We start from the raw sequence: 21224 nt of genomic DNA, 5'->3' as shown, positions 1-21224 counted from the left end.
AACAGGAAAAACTCTTTCGAATTATGGTTTTTAAATTGTTCTTCTATATATATATATATATATATATATATATATATATATATATATATATATATATATATATATATATATATATATATATATATATATATATATATATATATATATATATATATAGGAGTTTGTCGGTGAAGATACGATAGATTTTATACTGATTTAGCTGCTTTGTCTATCCATTTACCTTCCTTTCTATCCACTTATCCGCTTGCCTGTTCATCCACTCACCTGCCAGGTCACCCACTTGACAGGTGTCAATACCTGGCTGCATATGATGATCTGTCTATACATCTAGTGGCATGCCAATTAGTGTATATGCTTGTCTATTCCTGTCTATCTATACATTTATCTGTCTGTCCTATCTATTTATACGTTTATCTGCGGGTCTTATCTGTCTATACACCAATCTTCACGAACCCCTTCTCCCTGTCTATCCAGCTACAAGCCTGTCTACGTGCAGTGGGTGATAGTGCCACTATCAGGTGAGTAAACAGTAATTGGATATGGACAGTAATTGGTTGGGTGACCGTTAGGTAGGGGTCATCTTGATAACCGTACTACGCCACGTGTGTTCCTGTCAATGACGGGGGGGGGGGGAATCCACCGTCCCTGTCTGTATATCTGTCTCTTTTTATGTATAATTATAATTGAATCCGTCGGTTAAGCTATGCATCTGCCCGATTTTCTGTGTATCAGTTTATTCGCGTATCTATATATCTATACATTACATTATTCGTCTATCTATATATATCTATAATACATTATTCGTCTATCTATATATATCTACACATTCATCTCTATATATGTCTATCCATTAAAGTAATCTGACAGATAACTTATCAATCTCAATCTATTTTTTTACATTTACATGTATTATCATTTATTTAGCTTCCTGACTCTCTAGTGATCTGGTGGGGTCTAGAAGAAGGAATATTATAATGATGGAGAATTATATATATATATATATATATATATATATATATATATATATATATATAAGACGTTTATCTTGGGCGTTTTGGAGGTGATGGGAGTCCAGGGGGCAGCACCTGTTGGCTGGCTTGAGAGATAACCTCAAGATAACCTCAAGATAACCTCAAGATAACCTCAAGATTGCCGGTTGCCGCTTTGGTTGCTGGGTCTGTGGCTCCTGTGGAAAGGGAGGTGGGAGGGAAGGTAAGTATCTGGTAGGCTGTCTGTGGAACTGGTACCAAGCTGCTATACACACACACACACACACACACACACACACACACACACACACACACACACACACACACACACACACACACACACACACAGCAACCTCGTTTCTTAAGTGTTGGAGAATCTCAGTGTAAGGTATTAGGGTATCAGGATTTCAGTGTATAAGATATTAGGATCTCAGTGTACAATATTAGGATCCCCTTATAAGGGATTATGGGGTATCAGTGTAAAGTATTAGGGGGGGGGGCTCGGGGGGTCTCTCAGTGAAAGGCATTATAGTCTCAATATAAGGTTTTAAAGTCATTGAATATAAGGTCAGTTCTGAATACATTTCTGGTCTGGTCTTATATGTGTGTTTAGGACACACAGCTTGGCGGATATGTCTGTTGTTGTTGTTGTTTAAGATACGTCACCTGGAACAAAAAGTTCCAAGTAGCACGGACTATGGTGAGCCCGTAGTGGAATTATGTTCAATTTTTTTAAACCCGCGGACATGTCGGCCGGCTGGGGTCTCGAAGAGGAAGATAGCTAACAGCCATCAGTGTGTTCCGTTATCTAATTAATGAGTTGCAGTGTTAGTTGGAGACCCTTTGCCTGCACTAGCTGGCCCTTGAGTCGTTCTCCTAGCCCACACGGATCACTCACTCTCCTAGGACCTATTTTGGGTGCTAGGGGATCATCAGGATACGTGCTAGGGACGTATAGGGGGTAATCGATCCTAGGAGCGTGCTTGCTTGCTTGCACCTCTGCCCAGCAACACATTGTCTGCTTTGTTTAATATGTTGCAGAAACTCTCCTGATAGTCATTGCGACGAGGGGGTGAATTGGGTGGTTGTATGAGGCTAGGAGGTGGTTAGGGGTTGTATGAGGCTAGGAGGTGGTTAGGCGTTGTATGAGGCTAGGAGCTGGTTAAGGGTTGTATGAGGCTAGGAGGTGGTTAAGGGTTGTATGAGGCTAGGAGGTGGTTAGGGGTTGTATGAGGCTAGGAGGTGGTTAGGGGTTGTATGAGGCTAGGAGGTGGTTAGGGGTTGTATGAGGCTAGGAGGTGGTTAGGCGTTGTATGAGGCTAGGAGGTGGTTAGGCGTTGTATGAGGCTAGGAGGTGGTTAGGCGTTGTATGAGGCTAGGAGGTGGTTAGGGGTTGTATGAGGCTAGGAGCTGGTTATGCGTTGTATGAGGCTAGGAGGTGGTTAGGCGTTGTATGAGGCTAGGAGGTGGTTAGGGGTTGTATGAGGCTAGGAGGTGGTTAGGCGTTGTATGAGGCTAGGAGGTGGTTAAGGGTTGTATGAGGCTAGGAGGTGGTTAGGCGTTGTATGAGGCTAGGAGGTGAGGGGGCTAGTGAACGGTTATCTTCTTGAGGTTATCTTGAGATGATTTCGGGGCTTTAGTGTCCCCGCGGCCCGGTCCTCGACCAGGCCTCCACCCCAAGGAAGCAGCCCGTGACAGCTGACTAACACACAGGTACCTATTTTACTGCTAGGTAACAGGGGCATGGGGTGAAAGAAACTCTGCCCATTGATTCTCGCCGGTGCCTGGGATCGAACCCAGGACCACAGGATCACAAATGCAGCGTGCTGTCCGCTCGGCCGACCGGCTCCCGGTGCGCTAAGTGCAGTTACAGAACCATTCAGGTGTGTTTAGTTGGGGTTACAGAACTATTCAGGTGTGTTAAGTGGGGGTTACAGAACCATTCAGGTGCGCTAAGTGCAGTTACAGAACCATTCAGGTGTGTTTAGTTGGGGTTACAGAACTATTCAGGTGTGTTAAGTGGGGGTTGCAGAACCATTCAGGTGTGTTTAGTTGGGGTTACAGAACTATTCAGGTGTGTTAAGTGGGGGTTACAGAACCATTCAGGTGTGTTAAGTGGGGTTACAGAACCATGCAGGTGTGTTAAGTGGGGTTACAGAACCATTCAGGTATGTTAAGTGGGGGTTACAGAACCATTCAGGTGTGTTAAGTGGGGTTACAGAACCATTCAGGTGTGTTAAGGGGTTACAGAACCATTCAGGTGTGTTAAGTGGGGGTTACAGAACCATTCAGGTGTGTTAAGTGGGGTTACAGAACCATTCAGGCGTGTTAAGTGGGGTTACAGAGCCATTCAGGCGTATTAAGGGGGGTTACAGAACCATTCGGATGGTTGGGAGTGTCTGATCTTGAGGTTATCGTGAGATGATTTATCGGGGCTTAGTGTCCCCGCGGCCCGGTCCTCGACCAGGCCTCCTTTTTTTGTTTGTTGATGTTGGATAATATATATATGAAAAACAATATTAATTAACCACCATAGTCCGATAGTTAATACAAAAATAATACAGTGGTTAATACAGAACCACCAGTCCGGTAGTTCATGCCCCAACCACCCGATTGGTCCCAAACATAACTTGCTGGATGGATCTTGGGCTTGTGTCATACGGGTGTTTCTCGATGTGTCAGATATATCTTATCCCAGCAAGCGTACTGTCATGTGATTCAATAACATTTTGAATATATATATATATATATATATATATATATATATATATATATATATATATATATATATGTATATATATATATATATATATATATATATATATATATATATATATATATATATATATATATATATATATATATATATATATATATATATTTGCATTTCCGACATATCCATTCTGGTGCATTGCTGCGAGGGAATTAGTAACGAACATCGAGAGAGAGAGAGAGAGAGAGAGAGAGAGAGAGAGAGAGAGAGAGAGAGAGAGAGAGAGAGAGAGAGAGAGAGAGAGAGAGATAGAGAGCTGCGAGAATCAATTGGGATTCCCTATCCCAAGCTTATTGCAAGAGGGAGTCTGACGGTGGGATACAATATTGCAGCATCCCTGCCTTCAAAATTATATGTAATTATATTATTCATTCACGACACTCCATGCGTTAATTATGAATTAATTAATAACAAACCTGTCCAGTCAAGGAATAAAAAGAGAAAAACTAAAACAAATAAAAATAGAAAAACAGAAAAAAGAAAATATAAAAAAAAAACAGAATTTCATCCAAACCACAAAGGAACAGTAAAGTAATCCAGGCAAACAACAAGACACAAACAAACAAACAATCCAAACACAACCCACAAAACTCACCGAGGAAAAAAAGGAGAGGGGGGGGGGAGAGGGTGGACGGGGGGAGGGGTAGTATGTTGGTCACCCCCCACAACCCCCCCCTCCTCCTCCCCCTCCTTCCCCTCCTTATGCAGGGGGGGGGGGGCAGCATGAGGGTAGACAACCCTCCTTAAGACGATGGGGGTGGGAGGGGGGACTAGCCACCCCCACCACATAGGGAAGAGGGGGCGGCCTCCCCTCCCCCCCAACCTCCCATTGTATAGGTGATGCGTGCTTAACAACAATTGACAACCGAACCGCGAAATTCCTGGTGCAGCGTCCACCTGTATGGATCGGTGATGAGTGAGGGGACGGCAGGGGACGCCAGGGAACGCCAGGGGACGGCAGGGTACGCCAGGGGACGGCAGGGTACGCCAGGGGACGGCAGGGGACGCCAGGGGACGCCAGGGGACGGCAGGGTACGCCAGGGGACGGCAGGGGACGCCAGGGGACGCCAGGGGACGCCAGGGGACGGCAGGGGACGGCAGGGGACGCCAGGGGACGCCAGGGGACGGCAGGGGACGCCAGGGGACGGCAGGGGACGCCAGGGGACGCCAGGGGACGCCAGGGGACGGCAGGGGACGCCAGGGGACGGCAGGGGACGCCAGGGGACGACAGGGGACGCCAGGGGACGGCAGGGTACGCCAGGGGACGGCAGGGGACGCCAGGGGACGGCAGGGGACGCCAGGGGACGCCAGGGGACGCCAGGGGACGGCAGGGGACGGCAGGGGTGGACAGTGGGGAAGGAGGGGGGGGAGTAGTGTACATGGAGAGTAGTATACATGGGATCGAGTGGGATAACAGGAATGGAATAACAGGTCTTATATTAGATACATGATTATAGCAAATAAAATCCTGGTTTGTTCCATTTCAATAATACAAAAGTCGACTTTCTGCTGTCCCATCACGACATATTTGAACGATCGACAACATTGGTCATATAAATACATTCATTTTAGTAGGAAGGTATAGGGAAGGTGTGGGGAAGGGGGTTGGGGGTTGGGGGAGGTGTCGAGCACCGGGCAGGGAGGGTTGTGTGGGGGGGGGGGATGAAGGGAGAGGGGGAGGGGGGTTGTAGGATAGGAAACTTACGACAAAATTGGATCACTTGACTATTTCAAGCTTCAATAGTTTTTAAATTACTCGTTCAAACACCCACAAACTTCTCCGAATTAAAGTGGCCACTAATGCCGTTCCGTAAGAGGTCTGAATAGAACGGAAGAATTATCCATCGCTAATAGATTCGGATCTATTACCTTGCCTAATACTGACGTTCGCTCTATCTGCATCGGTCGCTCCATAGATCTAGGAGCGTTGCTTGAGGTTCGAACGCGTTTTTTTGGGGTCAGGTAAAACAGTCGAATTCCTTTACGGAAGGGGTAAAGGGAGAGACCTGGCTCCCCCCCTCCCCCCTCCCCATGTTCTCGTAAACACTGGCCAACGACCAGATTTGAACCTGCTAATCCGAATCGGAATCCAGGCGCTTACACGAACACAATATTGACTTGTCAGCGACAAACACAGCACCGTCAGCGTGGAGACTTGAGTCCACCCCAAAATATTAGCATGATGAGTTTACTCAAGTGAACGTCGTATACTTTTAAAATATTTATCTGTAGATATACACACAATAATTGAATATACAAGTTTAATACAATACATGCGATGTCGAGTGTTTGGTATACACACGCCCTGCGCGCTCTGACGTAAGTATATTTGACTTTTATTATTTGCATGTCTGTCTGTATGAATATAGTAAAATTGTTATGTTTTATTACGAATATTACTCTCTCTCTGCGTATTAAAAATTGTATGGTCTGTCTGCTTCTCTCTCTCTCTCTCTCTCTCTCTCTCTCTCTCTCTCTCTCTCTCTCTCTCTCTCTCTCTCTCTCTCTCTCTCTCTCTCTCTCTCTCTCTCTCTCTCTCTCTCTCTCTCTCTCTCTCTCTCTCTCTCTGTTTCTCGTTTTCTGTTTTCTGCTTGGCCATTAAAGTAACCATAACGCAAAATTGCCCCAAACAGCCAATATCAGAACGAGGCTCCTTTGCCGTTGAAAATAACTTTAATGTTATTTTCTAAAGGCGAGCAGTACTAGGTGGTGTTCCTGGAGGGGGGGAGGGTGAGGCTGTTGGGGGTGGGGGGGGGGGGGATGTGGAGGGGGTGTGGGGAGGGAAGGGGGGGGGGAAATAGGTGAACAAGGGAGGGGTTGAACGGGTGGAAGGTCGTGATATAAGAGATCAAGTAGGGAAGGGAAGAATGGGTGTCTTAGATGGAGGAAATAGTTAAGACGAGATGGAAGAGGAGGAGGAGGAGGTAAAGGGAAAAAAAAAGACGGAGAGAGAGAGAGAGAGAGAGAGAGAGAGAGAGAGAGAGAGAGAGAGAGAGAGAGAGAGAGAGAGAGAGAGAGGAGAGAGAGAGAGAGAGAGAGAGAGGAAGAGGGACGGGAAAGGAGGAATGGAATTATCCCCCCACCCCCTCCCTCCCCAACCCCACCCAGAACACCCGCGCTGTTCCAGCCGCACATAATAGACCATTTTATAGTTAGATTCCGGCATGATATTTGCATCAACAGCAAGACGGCTTTTTGTAGACCAGTGTGCGTGAGGCCTCCGTGGACCAGAAACCTCCTCCCACCTCCCCCCCCCCTCAAACGCCCCCTCCCTCCCCCCCTGAAATGGTGAGGGTATTAAATCCCTTTAAATGTTCAGGAGACGACTCTCTTCCAAGTCGTTCGCTTCCCTCATGACGCTGGAGAAGGCGCAAGGTGTCCCTAATATCATCTTGGTGGTGGGTCTCCCGTCTCAAAAATACATGTGGGGCATATCTTAGATGCCCAATAACCTGTGGGGGCACAAGGGTATCCTAAAATATACTTTTGGGTAGCATTCAGTCTTCGGGGGCCCCGTAGATTGTACTAAACACGATTTTGGGGACGTTGGGAGCGCGTAAACCTTTTCACGATGCTGGGTCCCTAAAAATGTTGGGATCTCAGGTTTTCCTAGCAATTTTGGGGATCCTACATTTTCCTAAAGGATTGGAGATCCAATATTTTCCTCAAGGGATTTGAATCCAAGCTTTACCCTAAAGTTTAGGATCTTAAGATACCTTATACTGCTTGGCTGTAAGGTCTCTCGAGCAGAGTGTTAAGACCCCACAGAAGCCCTAAAATATGCTCCACCTTATAGTCCTGATAATCAGGGGACAAGAAGCCTTTTAGGGCTTATCTAGGACACCTCCACAGGTCCACCCCTCAAGCTGCAGCCCTGGACAGTTGACTGTGGATCAAAGTGCCTTAACATGCTGGAGGCTGAGGAGGAAAATCCCTCAGTGAGAGGCTCTCCCTCACTGTCAGTTGTGGTGTCAGCGGTTTACAGGTCAGACGTCAGACGTCGACACAAGTTATTGATTGATTGATTTATTTACTTACTAGAAGGTAAATAGATTTGTGAGAGTACATACAATTGGTATTTTTTTTACATTCTTGCAAAGGCACTATAGCACGCATAGCGATTTAGGAAGATGCAATATGTGATATATATTGATATTTTTATATATGTACCTCTCTCTCTCTCTCTCTTTCTCTCTCTCTCTCTCTCTCTCTCTCTCTCTCTCTCTCTCTCTCTCTCTCTCTCTCTCTCTCTCTCTCTCTCTCTCTCTCTCTCTCTCTCTCTCTCTCTCCCCCCCTCCTTGCCTCTCCCTCTCGTTGTAATGTTGCACAATGCTAACATTACCCTTATTGTGGGAAAGTGGCCCCATATCCATGGGCCCGCTTGCCATTCTCCTCAATGAATAACACGGAAATTTGTCGTGCACCAACAAGGACTGAATCCAGCTCATGTAACATGATTTACAGCAGTCACCCCGCTACGTTCCTCGTCCCATTCTCTTATCCACACCAGACTAATACAGTGACCTGAGGCCAGGTTGATCCTGTATTCGATCAATCATACAGGATAATAATCTTGAATATCATACAGCGTTTCGTGAAGCCAAACTGACGTGTATGACATACGAATTTTATGCTCCCTACACTTTGAAAATGTATATCAACTAATAAAGTTGCCTGTAGGCATTCGCCCCCTCCACTCTCCCCTCACTCACCTCTACCCTCACCCCTCACTCACTCACATACTCACAAATACTCACTCCCTTGTGTTACAGCATCCATGTGGAGCACCAGTCAGTAACGATTCAGCTCTCGTGTCTGATCAAAATGAATATGTATTTTTAAAAGAGTTATGATTATCCAATATGTATGTAGGAGCTGGGGTATGAGGACAAGGAGCTGGGGTATGAGGACTAGGAGATTGGGTATGAGGACAAGGAGATAGGGTATGAGGACTTGGAGCTGGGGTATGAGGACAAGGAGCTGGGGTATTAGGGCAAGGAGCTGGGGTATGAGGACTAGGAGTTGGGGTATGGGGACTAGGAGCTGGGGTATGAGGACAAGGAGCTGGGGTATTAGGGCAAGGAGCTGGGGTATGAGGACTAGGAGATAGGGTATGAGGACTAGGAGCTGGGGTATGAGGACTAGGAGCTGGGGTATGGGGACTAGGAGCTGGGATATGAGGACAAGGAGATGGGGTATGAGGACAAGGAGCTGGGATATGAGGACAAGGAGCTGGGGTATGAGGACTAGGAGATGGGGTATGGGGACTAGGAGCTGGGGGTATGAGGACTAGGAGCTAGGATATGAGGACTAGGAGCTGGGGTATGAGGACTAGGAGCTGGGATATGAGGACAAGGAGATGGGGTATGAGGACAAGGAGCTGGGGTATGGGGACAAGGAGCTGGGGTATGGGGACTAGGAGCTGGGGTATGGGGACAAGGAGCTGGGGTATGGGGACAAGGAGCTGGGGTATGGTCACAAGGAGCTGGGGTATGAGGACTAGGAGCTGGGGGTATTAGGGCAAGGAGCTGGGGTATGAGGACAAGGAGCCGGGGTATGGAGACTAGGAGCTGGGGTATGAGGACTAGGAGCTGGGATATGAGGACAAGGAGCTGGGGTATGAGGACTAGGAGCTGGGATATGAGGACAAGGAGCTGGAGTATGAGGACTAGGAGCTGGGATATGAGGACAAGGAGCTGGAATATGAGGACTAGGAGCTGGGGCATGAGGACTAGGAGCATGCTGCAGAGCCATATAGTAGAGGCATATCGTAGAGGCATGTCGTAGAGACATGTCGTAGAGGCATGTCGTAGAGACATGTCGTAGAGACATGTCGTAGAGGCATGTCGTAGAGACATGTCGTAGAGACATGTCGTAGAGGCATAATGTAGAGGAATGGTGTGGAGGTGGAGGCATGACCGAGGCAGGTGGAGTGAGGAAATTCGTTTCTGCGATTGTTTTTAAAGGTACAATTTTTCCTGGAGGTTTTCGAAGCCTGGTCTTTAATTTGGAGGACGCGAACGCCGAGCCGGCTTAGCCACGGCACGAAGCTGGTTGTGACTCGCGGGTGTTGGGGACTGTCTCTCGCTGGTGTTGGTGACTGTCTCTCGCGGGTGTTGGGGACTGTCTCTCGCGGGTGTTGGTGACTGTCTCTCGCGGGTGTTGGTGACTGTCTCTCGCTGGTGTTGGTGACTGTTTCTCGCTGGTGTTGGTGACTGTCTCTCGCAGGTGTTGGTGACTGTCTCTCGCGGGTGTTGGTGACTGTCTCTCGCGGGTGTTGGTGACTGTCTCTCGCAGGTGTTGGTGACTGTCTCTCGCTGGTGTTGGTGACTGTCTCTCGCAGGTGTTGGTGACTGTCTCTCGCGGGTGTTGATGACTATCTCGCGGGTGTTGGTGACTGTCTCTCGCAGGTGTTGGTGACTGTCTCGCTGGTGTTGGTGACTGTCTCTCGCAGGTGTTGGTGACTGTCTCGCTGGTGTTGGTGACTGTCTCGTGGGTGTTGGTGGCTGTCTCTCGCGGGTGTTGGTGACTGTCTCTCGCGGGTGTTGGTGACTGTCTCTCGTGGGTGTTGGTGGCTGTCTCTCGCGGGTGTTGGTGACTGTCTCGCTGGTGTTGGTGACTGTCTCTCGCAGGTGTTGGTGACTGTCTCTTGCGGGTGTTGGGGACTGTCTCTCGCGGGTGTTGGTGACTGTCTCTCGCGGGTGTTGGTGGCTGTCTCGCGCAGGTGTTGGTGACTGTCTCGCGGGTGTTGGTGACTGTCTCTCGCGGGTGTTGGTGACTGTCTCGCTGGTGTTGGTGACTGTCTCTCGCAGGTGTTGGTGACTGTCTCGCAGGTGTTGGTGACTGTCTCTCGCAGGTGTTTGTGACTGTCTCGCTGGTGTTCGGGACTGTCTCTCGCGGGTGTTGGTGACTGTCTCGCAGGTGTTGGTGACTGTCTCTCGCAGGTGTTGGTGACTGTCTCGCAGGTGTTGGTGACTGTCTCTCGCAGGTGTTTGTGACTGTCTCTTGCGGGTGTTGGTGACTGTCTCTCGCGGGTGTTGGTGACCGTCTCGCGGGTGTTGGTGACTGTCTCGTAGGTGTTGGTGACTGTCTCTCGCAGGTGTTGGTGACTGTCTCTCGCGGGTATTGGTGACTGTCTCTCGGGTGTTGGTGACTGTCTCGCAGGTGTTGGTGACTGTCTCTCGCGGGTGTTGGTGACTGTCTCTCGCAGGTGTTGGTGACTGTCTCTCACGGGTGTTGGTGACTGTCTCACAGGTGTTGGTGACTGTTTCTCGCGGGTGTTGGTGAGTGTCTCTCGCAGGTGTTGGTGACTGTCTCTCGCAGGTGTTGATGACTATCTCGCGGGTGTTGGTGACTGTCTCTCGCGGGTGTTGGTGACTGTCTCTCGGGTGTTGGTGACTGTCTCTCGCGGGTGTTGGTGACTGTCTAGTGGGTGTTGGTGACTGTCTCGCGGGTGTTGGTGACTGTCTCGCGGGTGTTGGTGACTGTCTCGCGGGTGTTGGTGACTGTCTCGCGGGTGTTGGTGACTGTCTCGCGGGTGTTGGTGACTGTCTCGCGGGTGTTGGTGACTGTCTCGCGGGTGTTGGTGACTGTCTCGCGGGTGTTGGTGACTGTCTCGCGGGTGTTGGTGACTGTCTCTCGCGGGTGTTGGTGACTGTCTCTCGCGGGTGTTGATGACTATCTCGCGGGTGTTGGTGACTGTCTCTCGCGGGTGTTGGTGACTGTCTCGCGGGTGTTGGTGACTGTCTCTCGCGGGTGTTGGTGACTGTCTCGCGGGTGTTGGTGACTGTCTCTCGCGGGTGTTGGTGACTGTCTCTCGCGGGTGTTGGTGACTGTCTCTCGCGGGTGTTGATGACTATCTCGCGGGTGTTGGTGACTGTCTCTCGCGGGTGTTGATGACTGTCTCGCGGGTGTTGATGACTGTCTCGCGGGTGTTGGTGACTGTCTCGCGGGTGTTGGTGACTGTCTCGCGGGTGTTGGTGACTGTCTCTCGCGGGTGTTGGTGACTGTCTCTCGCGGGTGTTGATGACTATCTCGCGGGTGTTGGTGACTGTCTCTCGCGGGTGTTGATGACTGTCTCGCGGGTGTTGATGACTGTCTCGCGGGTGTTGATGACTGTCTCGCGGGTGTTGATGACTGTCTCGCGGGTGTTGATGACTGTCTCGCGGGTGTTGGTGACTGTCTCGCGGGTGTTGATGACTGTCTCGCGGGTGTTGATGACTGTCTCGCGGGTGTTGGTGACTGTCTCGCGGGTGTTGGTGACTGTCTCTCGCGGGTGTTGGTGACTCTCGCGGGTGTTGGTGACTCTCGCGGGTGTTGGTGACTGTCTCTCGCGGGTGTTGGTGGCTGTCTCACGCAGGTGTTGGTGACTGTCTCGCGGGTGTTGGTGACTGTCTCTCGCGGGTGTTGGTGACTGTCTCTCGCGGGTGTTGGTGACTGTCTCTCGCGGGTGTTGGTGACTGTCTCTCGCGGGTGTTGGTGACTGTCTCTTGCGGGTGTTGGTGACTGTCTCGTGGGTGTTGGTGACTGTCTCTCGCGGGTGTTGGTGACTGTCTCTTGCGGGTGTTGGGGACTGTCTCTCGCGGGTGTTGGTGACTGTCTCTCGCGGGTGTTGGTGGCTGTCTCGCGCAGGTGTTGGTGACTGTCTCGCGGGTGTTGGTGACTGTCTCTCGCGGGTGTTGGTGACTGTCTCGCTGGTGTTGGTGACTGTCTCTCGCAGGTGTTGGTGACTGTCTCGCAGGTGTTGGTGACTGTCTCTCGCAGGTGTTTGTGACTGTCTCGCTGGTGTTCGGGACTGTCTCTCGCGGGTGTTGGTGACTGTCTCGCAGGTGTTGGTGACTGTCTCTCGCAGGTGTTGGTGACTGTCTCGCAGGTGTTGGTGACTGTCTCTCGCAGGTGTTTGTGACTGTCTCTTGCGGGTGTTGGTGACTGTCTCTCGCGGGTGTTGGTGACCGTCTCGCGGGTGTTGGTGACTGTCTCGTAGGTGTTGGTGACTGTCTCTCGCAGGTGTTGGTGACTGTCTCTCGCGGGTATTGGTGACTGTCTCTCGGGTGTTGGTGACTGTCTCGCAGGTGTTGGTGACTGTCTCTCGCGGGTGTTGGTGACTGTCTCTCGCAGGTGTTGGTGACTGTCTCTCACGGGTGTTGGTGACTGTCTCACAGGTGTTGGTGACTGTTTCTCGCGGGTGTTGGTGAGTGTCTCTCGCAGGTGTTGGTGACTGTCTCTCGCAGGTGTTGATGACTATCTCGCGGGTGTTGGTGACTGTCTCTCGCGGGTGTTGGTGACTGTCTCTCGGGTGTTGGTGACTGTCTCTCGCGGGTGTTGGTGACTGTCTAGTGGGTGTTGGTGACTGTCTCGCGGGTGTTGGTGACTGTCTCGCGGGTGTTGGTGACTGTCTCGCGGGTGTTGGTGACTGTCTCGCGGGTGTTGGTGACTGTCTCGCGGGTGTTGGTGACTGTCTCGCGGGTGTTGGTGACTGTCTCGCGGGTGTTGGTGACTGTCTCGCGGGTGTTGGTGACTGTCTCGCGGGTGTTGGTGACTGTCTCTCGCGGGTGTTGGTGACTGTCTCTCGCGGGTGTTGATGACTATCTCGCGGGTGTTGGTGACTGTCTCTCGCGGGTGTTGGTGACTGTCTCGCGGGTGTTGGTGACTGTCTCTCGCGGGTGTTGGTGACTGTCTCGCGGGTGTTGGTGACTGTCTCTCGCGGGTGTTGGTGACTGTCTCTCGCGGGTGTTGGTGACTGTCTCTCGCGGGTGTTGATGACTATCTCGCGGGTGTTGGTGACTGTCTCTCGCGGGTGTTGATGACTGTCTCGCGGGTGTTGATGACTGTCTCGCGGGTGTTGGTGACTGTCTCGCGGGTGTTGGTGACTGTCTCGCGGGTGTTGGTGACTGTCTCTCGCGGGTGTTGGTGACTGTCTCTCGCGGGTGTTGATGACTATCTCGCGGGTGTTGGTGACTGTCTCTCGCGGGTGTTGATGACTGTCTCGCGGGTGTTGATGACTGTCTCGCGGGTGTTGATGACTGTCTCGCGGGTGTTGATGACTGTCTCGCGGGTGTTGATGACTGTCTCGCGGGTGTTGGTGACTGTCTCGCGGGTGTTGATGACTGTCTCGCGGGTGTTGATGACTGTCTCGCGGGTGTTGGTGACTGTCTCGCGGGTGTTGGTGACTGTCTCTCGCGGGTGTTGGTGACTCTCGCGGGTGTTGGTGACTCTCGCGGGTGTTGGTGACTGTCTCTCGCGGGTGTTGGTGACTCTCGCGGGTGTTGGTGACTCTCGCGGGTGTTGATGACTGTCTCGCGGGTGTTGGTGACTGTCTCGCGGGTGTTGATGACTGTCTCGCGGGTGGAGCAGCTCGCGGAGGGCGGCAATTCGCGTGGAGCAGCTCGCGGAGGGCGGCAATTCGCGTGGCGAGGTCAGTAATGGCCGCCAAATACCCGTGAATTTTCGCGAAATTATTACCAAGGAACATATGACTCCTGTTGTGTTTGTTTCTTTATTCTTTATCCTGCTTCTTTCTCCTCTGTCTCTTCCTCCTCTTTCTCCTCGTCTTCTCTCGTTTTTTCTCTTCATCTTCTACCTCTCTTCACCTTCTCTCCTCCACAATTTATCACCCTTCCCTCTCCTCCCTTCCATCAACTGAGCCCTCTTCCTTCCCTCTCCCTTTCTCTATCCCTCGCCCTCTCCCTTTATCTCTTCCTCTCCCTCTCCCTCCCTTCTCCCTCGCTCTCTCCCTCGCCCTCTCCCTGCCCTCTCCCTCTCCCTCTCCCTCGCCCTCTCCCTCTCTACACACTAAGCAACAGAAGCCCACAGTTGCCTGACTCTTATTACCTCTGCTGTAACCCTGTATTATGGCGGCTGTACTCACTCACACATACTCATACACGCATGAGCGCGCACGCACACACACACACACACACACACACACACACACACACACACACACACACACACACACACACACACACACACACACACTCACACACACACACACACACACACACACACACACACACACACACACACACACACACACACTCACACACACACACACACACATACACACACACACACACACACACACACACACACACACACACACACACACACACACACACACACACACACACACAACGACGCGAGAAAGAGACCTGGGTGTGGACGTAACGCCTAATCTATCTCCTGAAACACATATAAATAGGATAACGACAGCAGCGTACTCTACACTGGCAAAAGTTAGAACATCATTCAGAAACCTAAGTAAGGAGGCATTTAGGGCGCTTTACATTGCCTACGTGAGGCCAGTCTTAGAGTATTGCGCCTCATCATGGAGTCCTCATCTGAAGAAGCACATAAGTAAACTGGAAAAGGTTCAGAGGTTTGCAACGAGACTCGTCCCAAAGTTACGAGGGATGGGGTATGAGGAGCGCCTGAGGGAACTGCGCCTTACCACACTAGAAAGAAGAAGGGAGAGGGGGGGGGGACATGATAGGAACGTATAAAATACTCAGGGGATTGACAGAGTGGACATAGACGAAATGTTCACACGGAAACAGAACGAGGGGACATGGATGGAAGCTGGAAACTCAGGTGAGTCGCAGGAATGTTAGGAAGTTTTCTTTTAGCGTGAGAGTAGTGGAGAAATGGAATGTATTTAAGGAACAGGTTGTGCAAGCAAACACTATTACGGTCCCGTGGCGCAGTAGTAAAGCACTCGCCCGACACTTCGCGAGCGCTTTGGCCTGGGTTCGTATCCTAACCGGGGAGGATTGATTGGGCACCAGTGCTTAACTGTAGCCTCTGTTCACCCAAGCAGTGAATGGGGTACCTGGTTGTTAAACGATTTGGCGGGTCGTATTCCGGGGAAAATTAGGATTAAGGACCTGCCCGAAACGCTACGTGTGCTGCCCTGGAAACACAAACCGAAACTGTCTCTATTTTGCACTTGTTACAACTTGTAATAAAGTTGTTACATCTTGGCCTAACGTGTTTATGACGTATTAGAACGTTGTTACAACTTACTATATTGGTTGTTATAAATGTTTAATAGGTGTTAAAACTTGTTGGAACGTTGTACCAACGTCGTAGTTTGGGTGTGTGTTTGGCGGGTGGTGACTTTACGAGAATGTAATAGCTCTTGTACATATAAATAAATAACAAAAATATTCATATTTTTAAAACTAGATATGATAAGGAAATTGGAGAGGAGTCATCACTGCTCTAAACAATCGTCGGGTAGAAAGGCGGGATCCAAGAACCAATGCTCGATCCTGCAGGCACAAATAGGTGAGTATAATATACACAGTATAGGAACATATCCCACATGCAGACATGAGCTGTAACTCACTGGTAGAAAGGATGAGAAACATGACCAAAGGATCATGAAACCTCATCTAAACCTCTTTTCTTTTCCCCCATTTTTTCTTCATTAATCCGATTTACCTTTTTTTTTTTAGCGCCAAAAGTCCGGTTGTCAGGCGATTCCGTTCGTCGTTTATAACCCGGCTGCAGCGTGTTCGCTCCATCCGGTGCAATGGCTTTGTCGGTTTAGCACGATAATCCCGTCTCATTTGGGAGGTGGGATGCCATTGTCACAAGCATGAAGCACACATACGGACAGGTTGTCGTGAGTGGAGCAGCTTATATTTACAGTTTGTTAGTAGAGGGTGAGATTTAGCTCCCGGGACCCGGTCTTGGCATCCATTGGTTTTTGGTGCATCGACTCGTCCCTGGAATGTTTTTGTCTTAGTTGTGTTTAAAGCGATGGATGGATCTTATCCACGCTTAATCCTCCTCCTCTGGCTGGGTAAAGACTGGCTCTATTGCTTAACCTGATCTGTACCTGATCAACCAGGCTGTGACTCATACGTCAGGCTGCGAGCAGCCGCATCCAGCAGCCTGGTTGATCAGTCCAGCAACCAGGAGGCCTGGTCGACGACCGGGCCGCGGGGACGCTAATCCCCGGAAGCACCTCAAGGTAACCTCAAGGTATTGCGTCTATATAATTTATTTCAACCGAGTTTCTAGTTTTCTAGTAATAACTTGAGCCATCTTAGTTTTATGCGAGTCATCTTAGTTTTCAAAGCCAAGATTCATCAAGCATTTAAACATGTCCAATATCGAAACATGTACATCTTTCTTTTGTCATTATTGTTAGTTAGTATTTATTTAAGACTTTACGAGCTTGGAAATTTGGCCAGCAAAGTGTTTTATCATAAGCCATCTGGTAGAGTTTCAGAGTTCATGAGCTGTTTTGTAAAGACAAACTCAGCAGTCAAGATTGAGGAAAGATGTACCGGTTTCGTAAGCGGACGCGAAGTCGAGTCGTGGCCCCAGTTCTCACCTGTGTCACCCCAGGTCACAGATGTCACGTGAGACCTGCAGTCCTACAGTGTGAATATTTCGTCTATTTCCACTCTGTCAATCTTACCCTAAGGATTTTATGTTTCTATCATATCCCCACTCTACCTCCTTTTTCTTCTAGTGTCTTAAGGTTCAGTTCTTTCAGGCACTCTTCATACCCCCATCCCTTGTAACGCTTTGACGAGTCTCGTTGCAAACTTCTGAACCTTTTCCAGTTTCCTTATGTGTTTCTTCAGATGGGGACTCCATGATGAGGCGGCATACTCTAAGAATGGTCTCACGTAGGCAGTGTAAAGCGCCCTAAATGCATCCTAAATTAGGTCTCTGAATGACGTTCTAACTTTTGCTAGCGAAGAGTACGCTGCTGTCGATATCCCATTTATATGTGGCTCAGGAGTTAGGATTGTTGATACGTCCACTCAAAGGTCTCCTTCTCGATTCGTTATGTGTAGGTAGTTTCCCTTCATTGTGTACTGTCCCTTTGGTCTCCTTTTGCCTCATCCCATTTCCATCATTTTACACTTGCTCGTGTTGAACTCCAGTAGCCATTTCACAGACCATCTCTGCAACCTCTTGGATCTTACAATCTTCAATCGTCACAACTCGTCTCATTAATTTTGCGTCATCCGCGTACACGACATATAGGACTCAGCTCCTATAGACATGTCATTTATGTATATTAGAAATAGAACTGGTCCCAGCACCGATCCTTGAGGTACTCCACTCGTTACTCTTCGCCTGTCTGACTGTTACTCTCTTTCTCTTTCCTGTTATATAACTCCTTACCCTAGCAAGGGATTTTCCACTTACTCCCGCCTGCCTCTCAAATTTGAATAGTAGATCCACAAGGGCCTTGATGTGGGTTCGAACTTACGCACGGATGTTCCCAGACGCGCCTTAGTCAACTGTACCACCACATGGTTGGTGGTACAACTACCACAACTGAACCACCACAAATCAACCACTTGTGGATTTGTTCATTTGATATATCACGCAATTGTGGTTTCTGTGTGTTTTGAATAGCAGTCTCCTGTGCGGTACTGTGTCAAAGGCTTTTTGGCAGTCCAGAAATATGCAGTCTGCCCATCCTTCTCTGTCCTTCCCAATTCTTGTTACTTTATCATAGAATTCCAGAAGATTTGTTAGGCTGGATTTCCCTTCTCTGAACCATGTTGGTGTTTGTTTACATGCCTAATGTTCTCTAGGTGTGTAACCAGTCTTAACCTGATTATTTTTTCAAGTACTTTACAGGGGATGCTTGTCAGTGATACTGGTCTGTAGTTAAGTGCCTCTTACCTATCACCTTTCTTGAAAATTGCCACCACATTTGCCTTCTTCCAGCAAATGGGCAACTCTCCCGTCTTAAGTGACTCATTATAGATCCTTGCTAGAGGCACGCGGAGGGCCTGCGCTGCCTCTTTTAGTGTCTATGGTGACACATTGTCTGGTTCAACTGCTTTAGTTTCATCCAGTGTTGTCAGCTGTTTCATTACCACCTCTGCTGGCACTTCTATATCCGTTAGTCTCTCATATTGGGTAATCTCTTTTGACAATGGGAGCTGTTCAGGCTCGGTTGTGAACACTCCATGGAAACTGGCATTCAGTACCTCCCAGAGTTTTTGTCTCTTACCATATATGTCCCGTTTTCCGTAGTCTTGTCCTTAGCTCGTTTACTGTCATTTTCCTTCCTATATAGTGCATAGTAATTTTGGTTGCTTTTTCATTTTCATTGCAATATTGTTTCCATAATTCCTTTCTGATACTCTCCTTATATTATTGTATTCATTCCTAGCTCTGTTGCATCTAATTCTATCGTCTTCTGTGCTTCCTCCACTCCCTCCTGCTTCTCATTTGTGCTTCCTGACGCTGTCTATTACACCATGGGTTATTATATTCCCTCCTGCTTTATTTTCTTTACTGTTGTATAAAACTCTCTTCGTCCTCCTTGTTTTTCCACTTGACTAATTCCATCATATCTTGCACTGGTTTTCCTCCAAGTTCTTCCTCCCACTGTACGTCACCCAGAGTATGTGTGTGTGTGTGTGTGTGTGTGTGTGTGTGTGTGTGTGTGTGTGTGTGTGTGTGTGTGTGTGTGTGTGTGTGTGTGTGTGGAGGCAAAAAAAAAAAAAAAATATTATTTGTTTACGAAGATGCAAAGCAGAATAGATTTTAAATACATTTTTTTTTTTTTTGAGTGCAAAGCTTCATTGACTATTGCTGTTGCAACTCAACGCTGATTGGCTGATTCTGCGGCTATTCACAGCGTTGAATGGTTGAGGCTCAGGTCAGCCCTGACACTCATTGGTCCATGTATTCAGTCCCACCGGTGATTAGCGGACGGTGCATTTCATCTCGGCTTTCATTGGTTGATAGGGAAGCCGCTCTTGACGTTGATTGGCTAATGGGCCATCTATTCTCGACGGTATTTGGCTGATGGTGTATTCCATCAGGCGCTGATTGGCTGAGAGCTTGTCGTGTCAAAGCGGTCATTGGTTGATGGGGTGCGCTAACTCCCTAGTCAGGAGCGTATCATGTCAACTAGACACACACACACGCGCACACACACACACACACACACACACACACACACACACACACACACACACACACACACACACACACACACACACACACACACACACATGATAGAGCCCAATAGGCTCAGGAACCTGTACACCTGTTGATTGACAGTTGAGAGGCGGGACCAAAAAGCCAGAGCTCAACCCCCGCAAACAACTAGGTGAGTACAACTAGGTGAGTACACACACACACACACACACACACACACACACACACACACACACACACACACATACACACACACACACGCACACATGTGAGCTCCCATATCAAATCCCCATAACTACAAATAATCTTTGACATTCCATTACCCAAATGAAAGCAAGAGGGAGAGAAGCCTTACCTTGAGCGGGAAGGGTCAACAAGGGCAAGCTGGGAGGGCACTTGCTGACCTGTCACTCAACTTCCACTTACCAAGATGAAATTCAAAGACCACACTAGAAATTGAGAGCCTGGGTGGTGGTAGTGGAGACTGGCTGATGCTGATGAGGGAGAGAGTGAGGGAGGGAGGGAGGAGAGTCTGAGAGAGTCAGAGAGAGAGAGAGAGAGAGAGAGAGAGAGAGAGAGAGAGAGAGAGAGAGAGAGAGAGAGAGAGAGAGAGAGAGAGACAGCTAAGTAGACAGAGAGACAGATCGAGACATACATTAATAGAAAAATAAAAATAATTAAAAATAGACAAATTAATTAATAATCTCGTCGATACCATTAGAGATAGGTAATTTTATCAGGGGCAAGCGGCAAGCCATGACGACCATATAGCACTGGGAAGGAGTCAGAATAAAGAATTAAGATGGGACGAAGGGGGGAATTGAAGGAACGAATGGTGCCCAACCACTTGTGGACGGTCGGGGATTGAACGCCGACCTGCATGAAGCGAGACCGTCGCTCTACCGCCCTGTCCCAAGGGGTAGGCTAGTAAATAGGTAATTACTCTTTCTTTGAGTATTTCACACCACAGCATGGCGATCACCATTAGATAATTATAGACTTTTTATAAGAGACAGACAGGGAGACAGAGACAGTTTTTGGTAAATAAATACATAAGACAGCCGACGAGAAGAAAGGCGGGATCCAAGAGCTCAATCTTACAGGCAAAATAATAAATATAAAGACAGAGAGACAGGGACAGATAGAGACAGTGACAGATAGACAGTTGATAAATGGGTGAGTATATAGATGGACCGATAGATGAATAGATAGATGGGTGGATGGAAAGATAGATGGATAGAGGGGAGCCAGACAGACCCGGGCAAAGCCGGGGATCCTCTAATAAATACTGAAAATAAAATCACTTCGAACTTAAAATAACACGAAACATTTTGTGCACATGAGATGTTCTCCAGCATCTTGTAATGTATATTTTATTTGACTCCATTTGTTACTCTCCCTCCTTCCCCCCCTCTCTCTCTCTCTCTCTCTCTCTCTCTCTCTCTCTCTCTCTCTCTCTCTCTCTCTCTCTCTCTCTCTCTCTCTCTCTCTCTCCCTCCTTCCCTCTCTCTCTCTCTCTCTCTCTCTCTCTC

At 48.9% G+C, this 21224-nt stretch overlaps 1 protein-coding gene across 1 annotated transcript; it reads right to left on the bottom strand.

Annotated features, from left to right (window-relative positions):
• Positions 1-11791: 11791 nt before the first annotated feature.
• On the bottom strand, positions 11792-14233 carry LOC138363027 (putative uncharacterized protein ENSP00000383309). Its single transcript, XM_069321794.1, has one exon. The coding sequence runs from the start codon at positions 14231-14233 to the stop codon at positions 11792-11794; it is 2442 nt and encodes an 813-aa protein (XP_069177895.1).
• Positions 14234-21224: the final 6991 nt, after the last annotated feature.

Source organism: Procambarus clarkii, chromosome 1 (genome assembly GCF_040958095.1).
Source record: "Procambarus clarkii isolate CNS0578487 chromosome 1, FALCON_Pclarkii_2.0, whole genome shotgun sequence".
NCBI classification, from domain to species: Eukaryota; Metazoa; Arthropoda; class Malacostraca; order Decapoda; family Cambaridae; genus Procambarus; species Procambarus clarkii.
The sequence above is the reverse complement of the archived record's forward strand: the minus strand, read 5'-3'. Positions and strand labels throughout refer to the sequence as shown.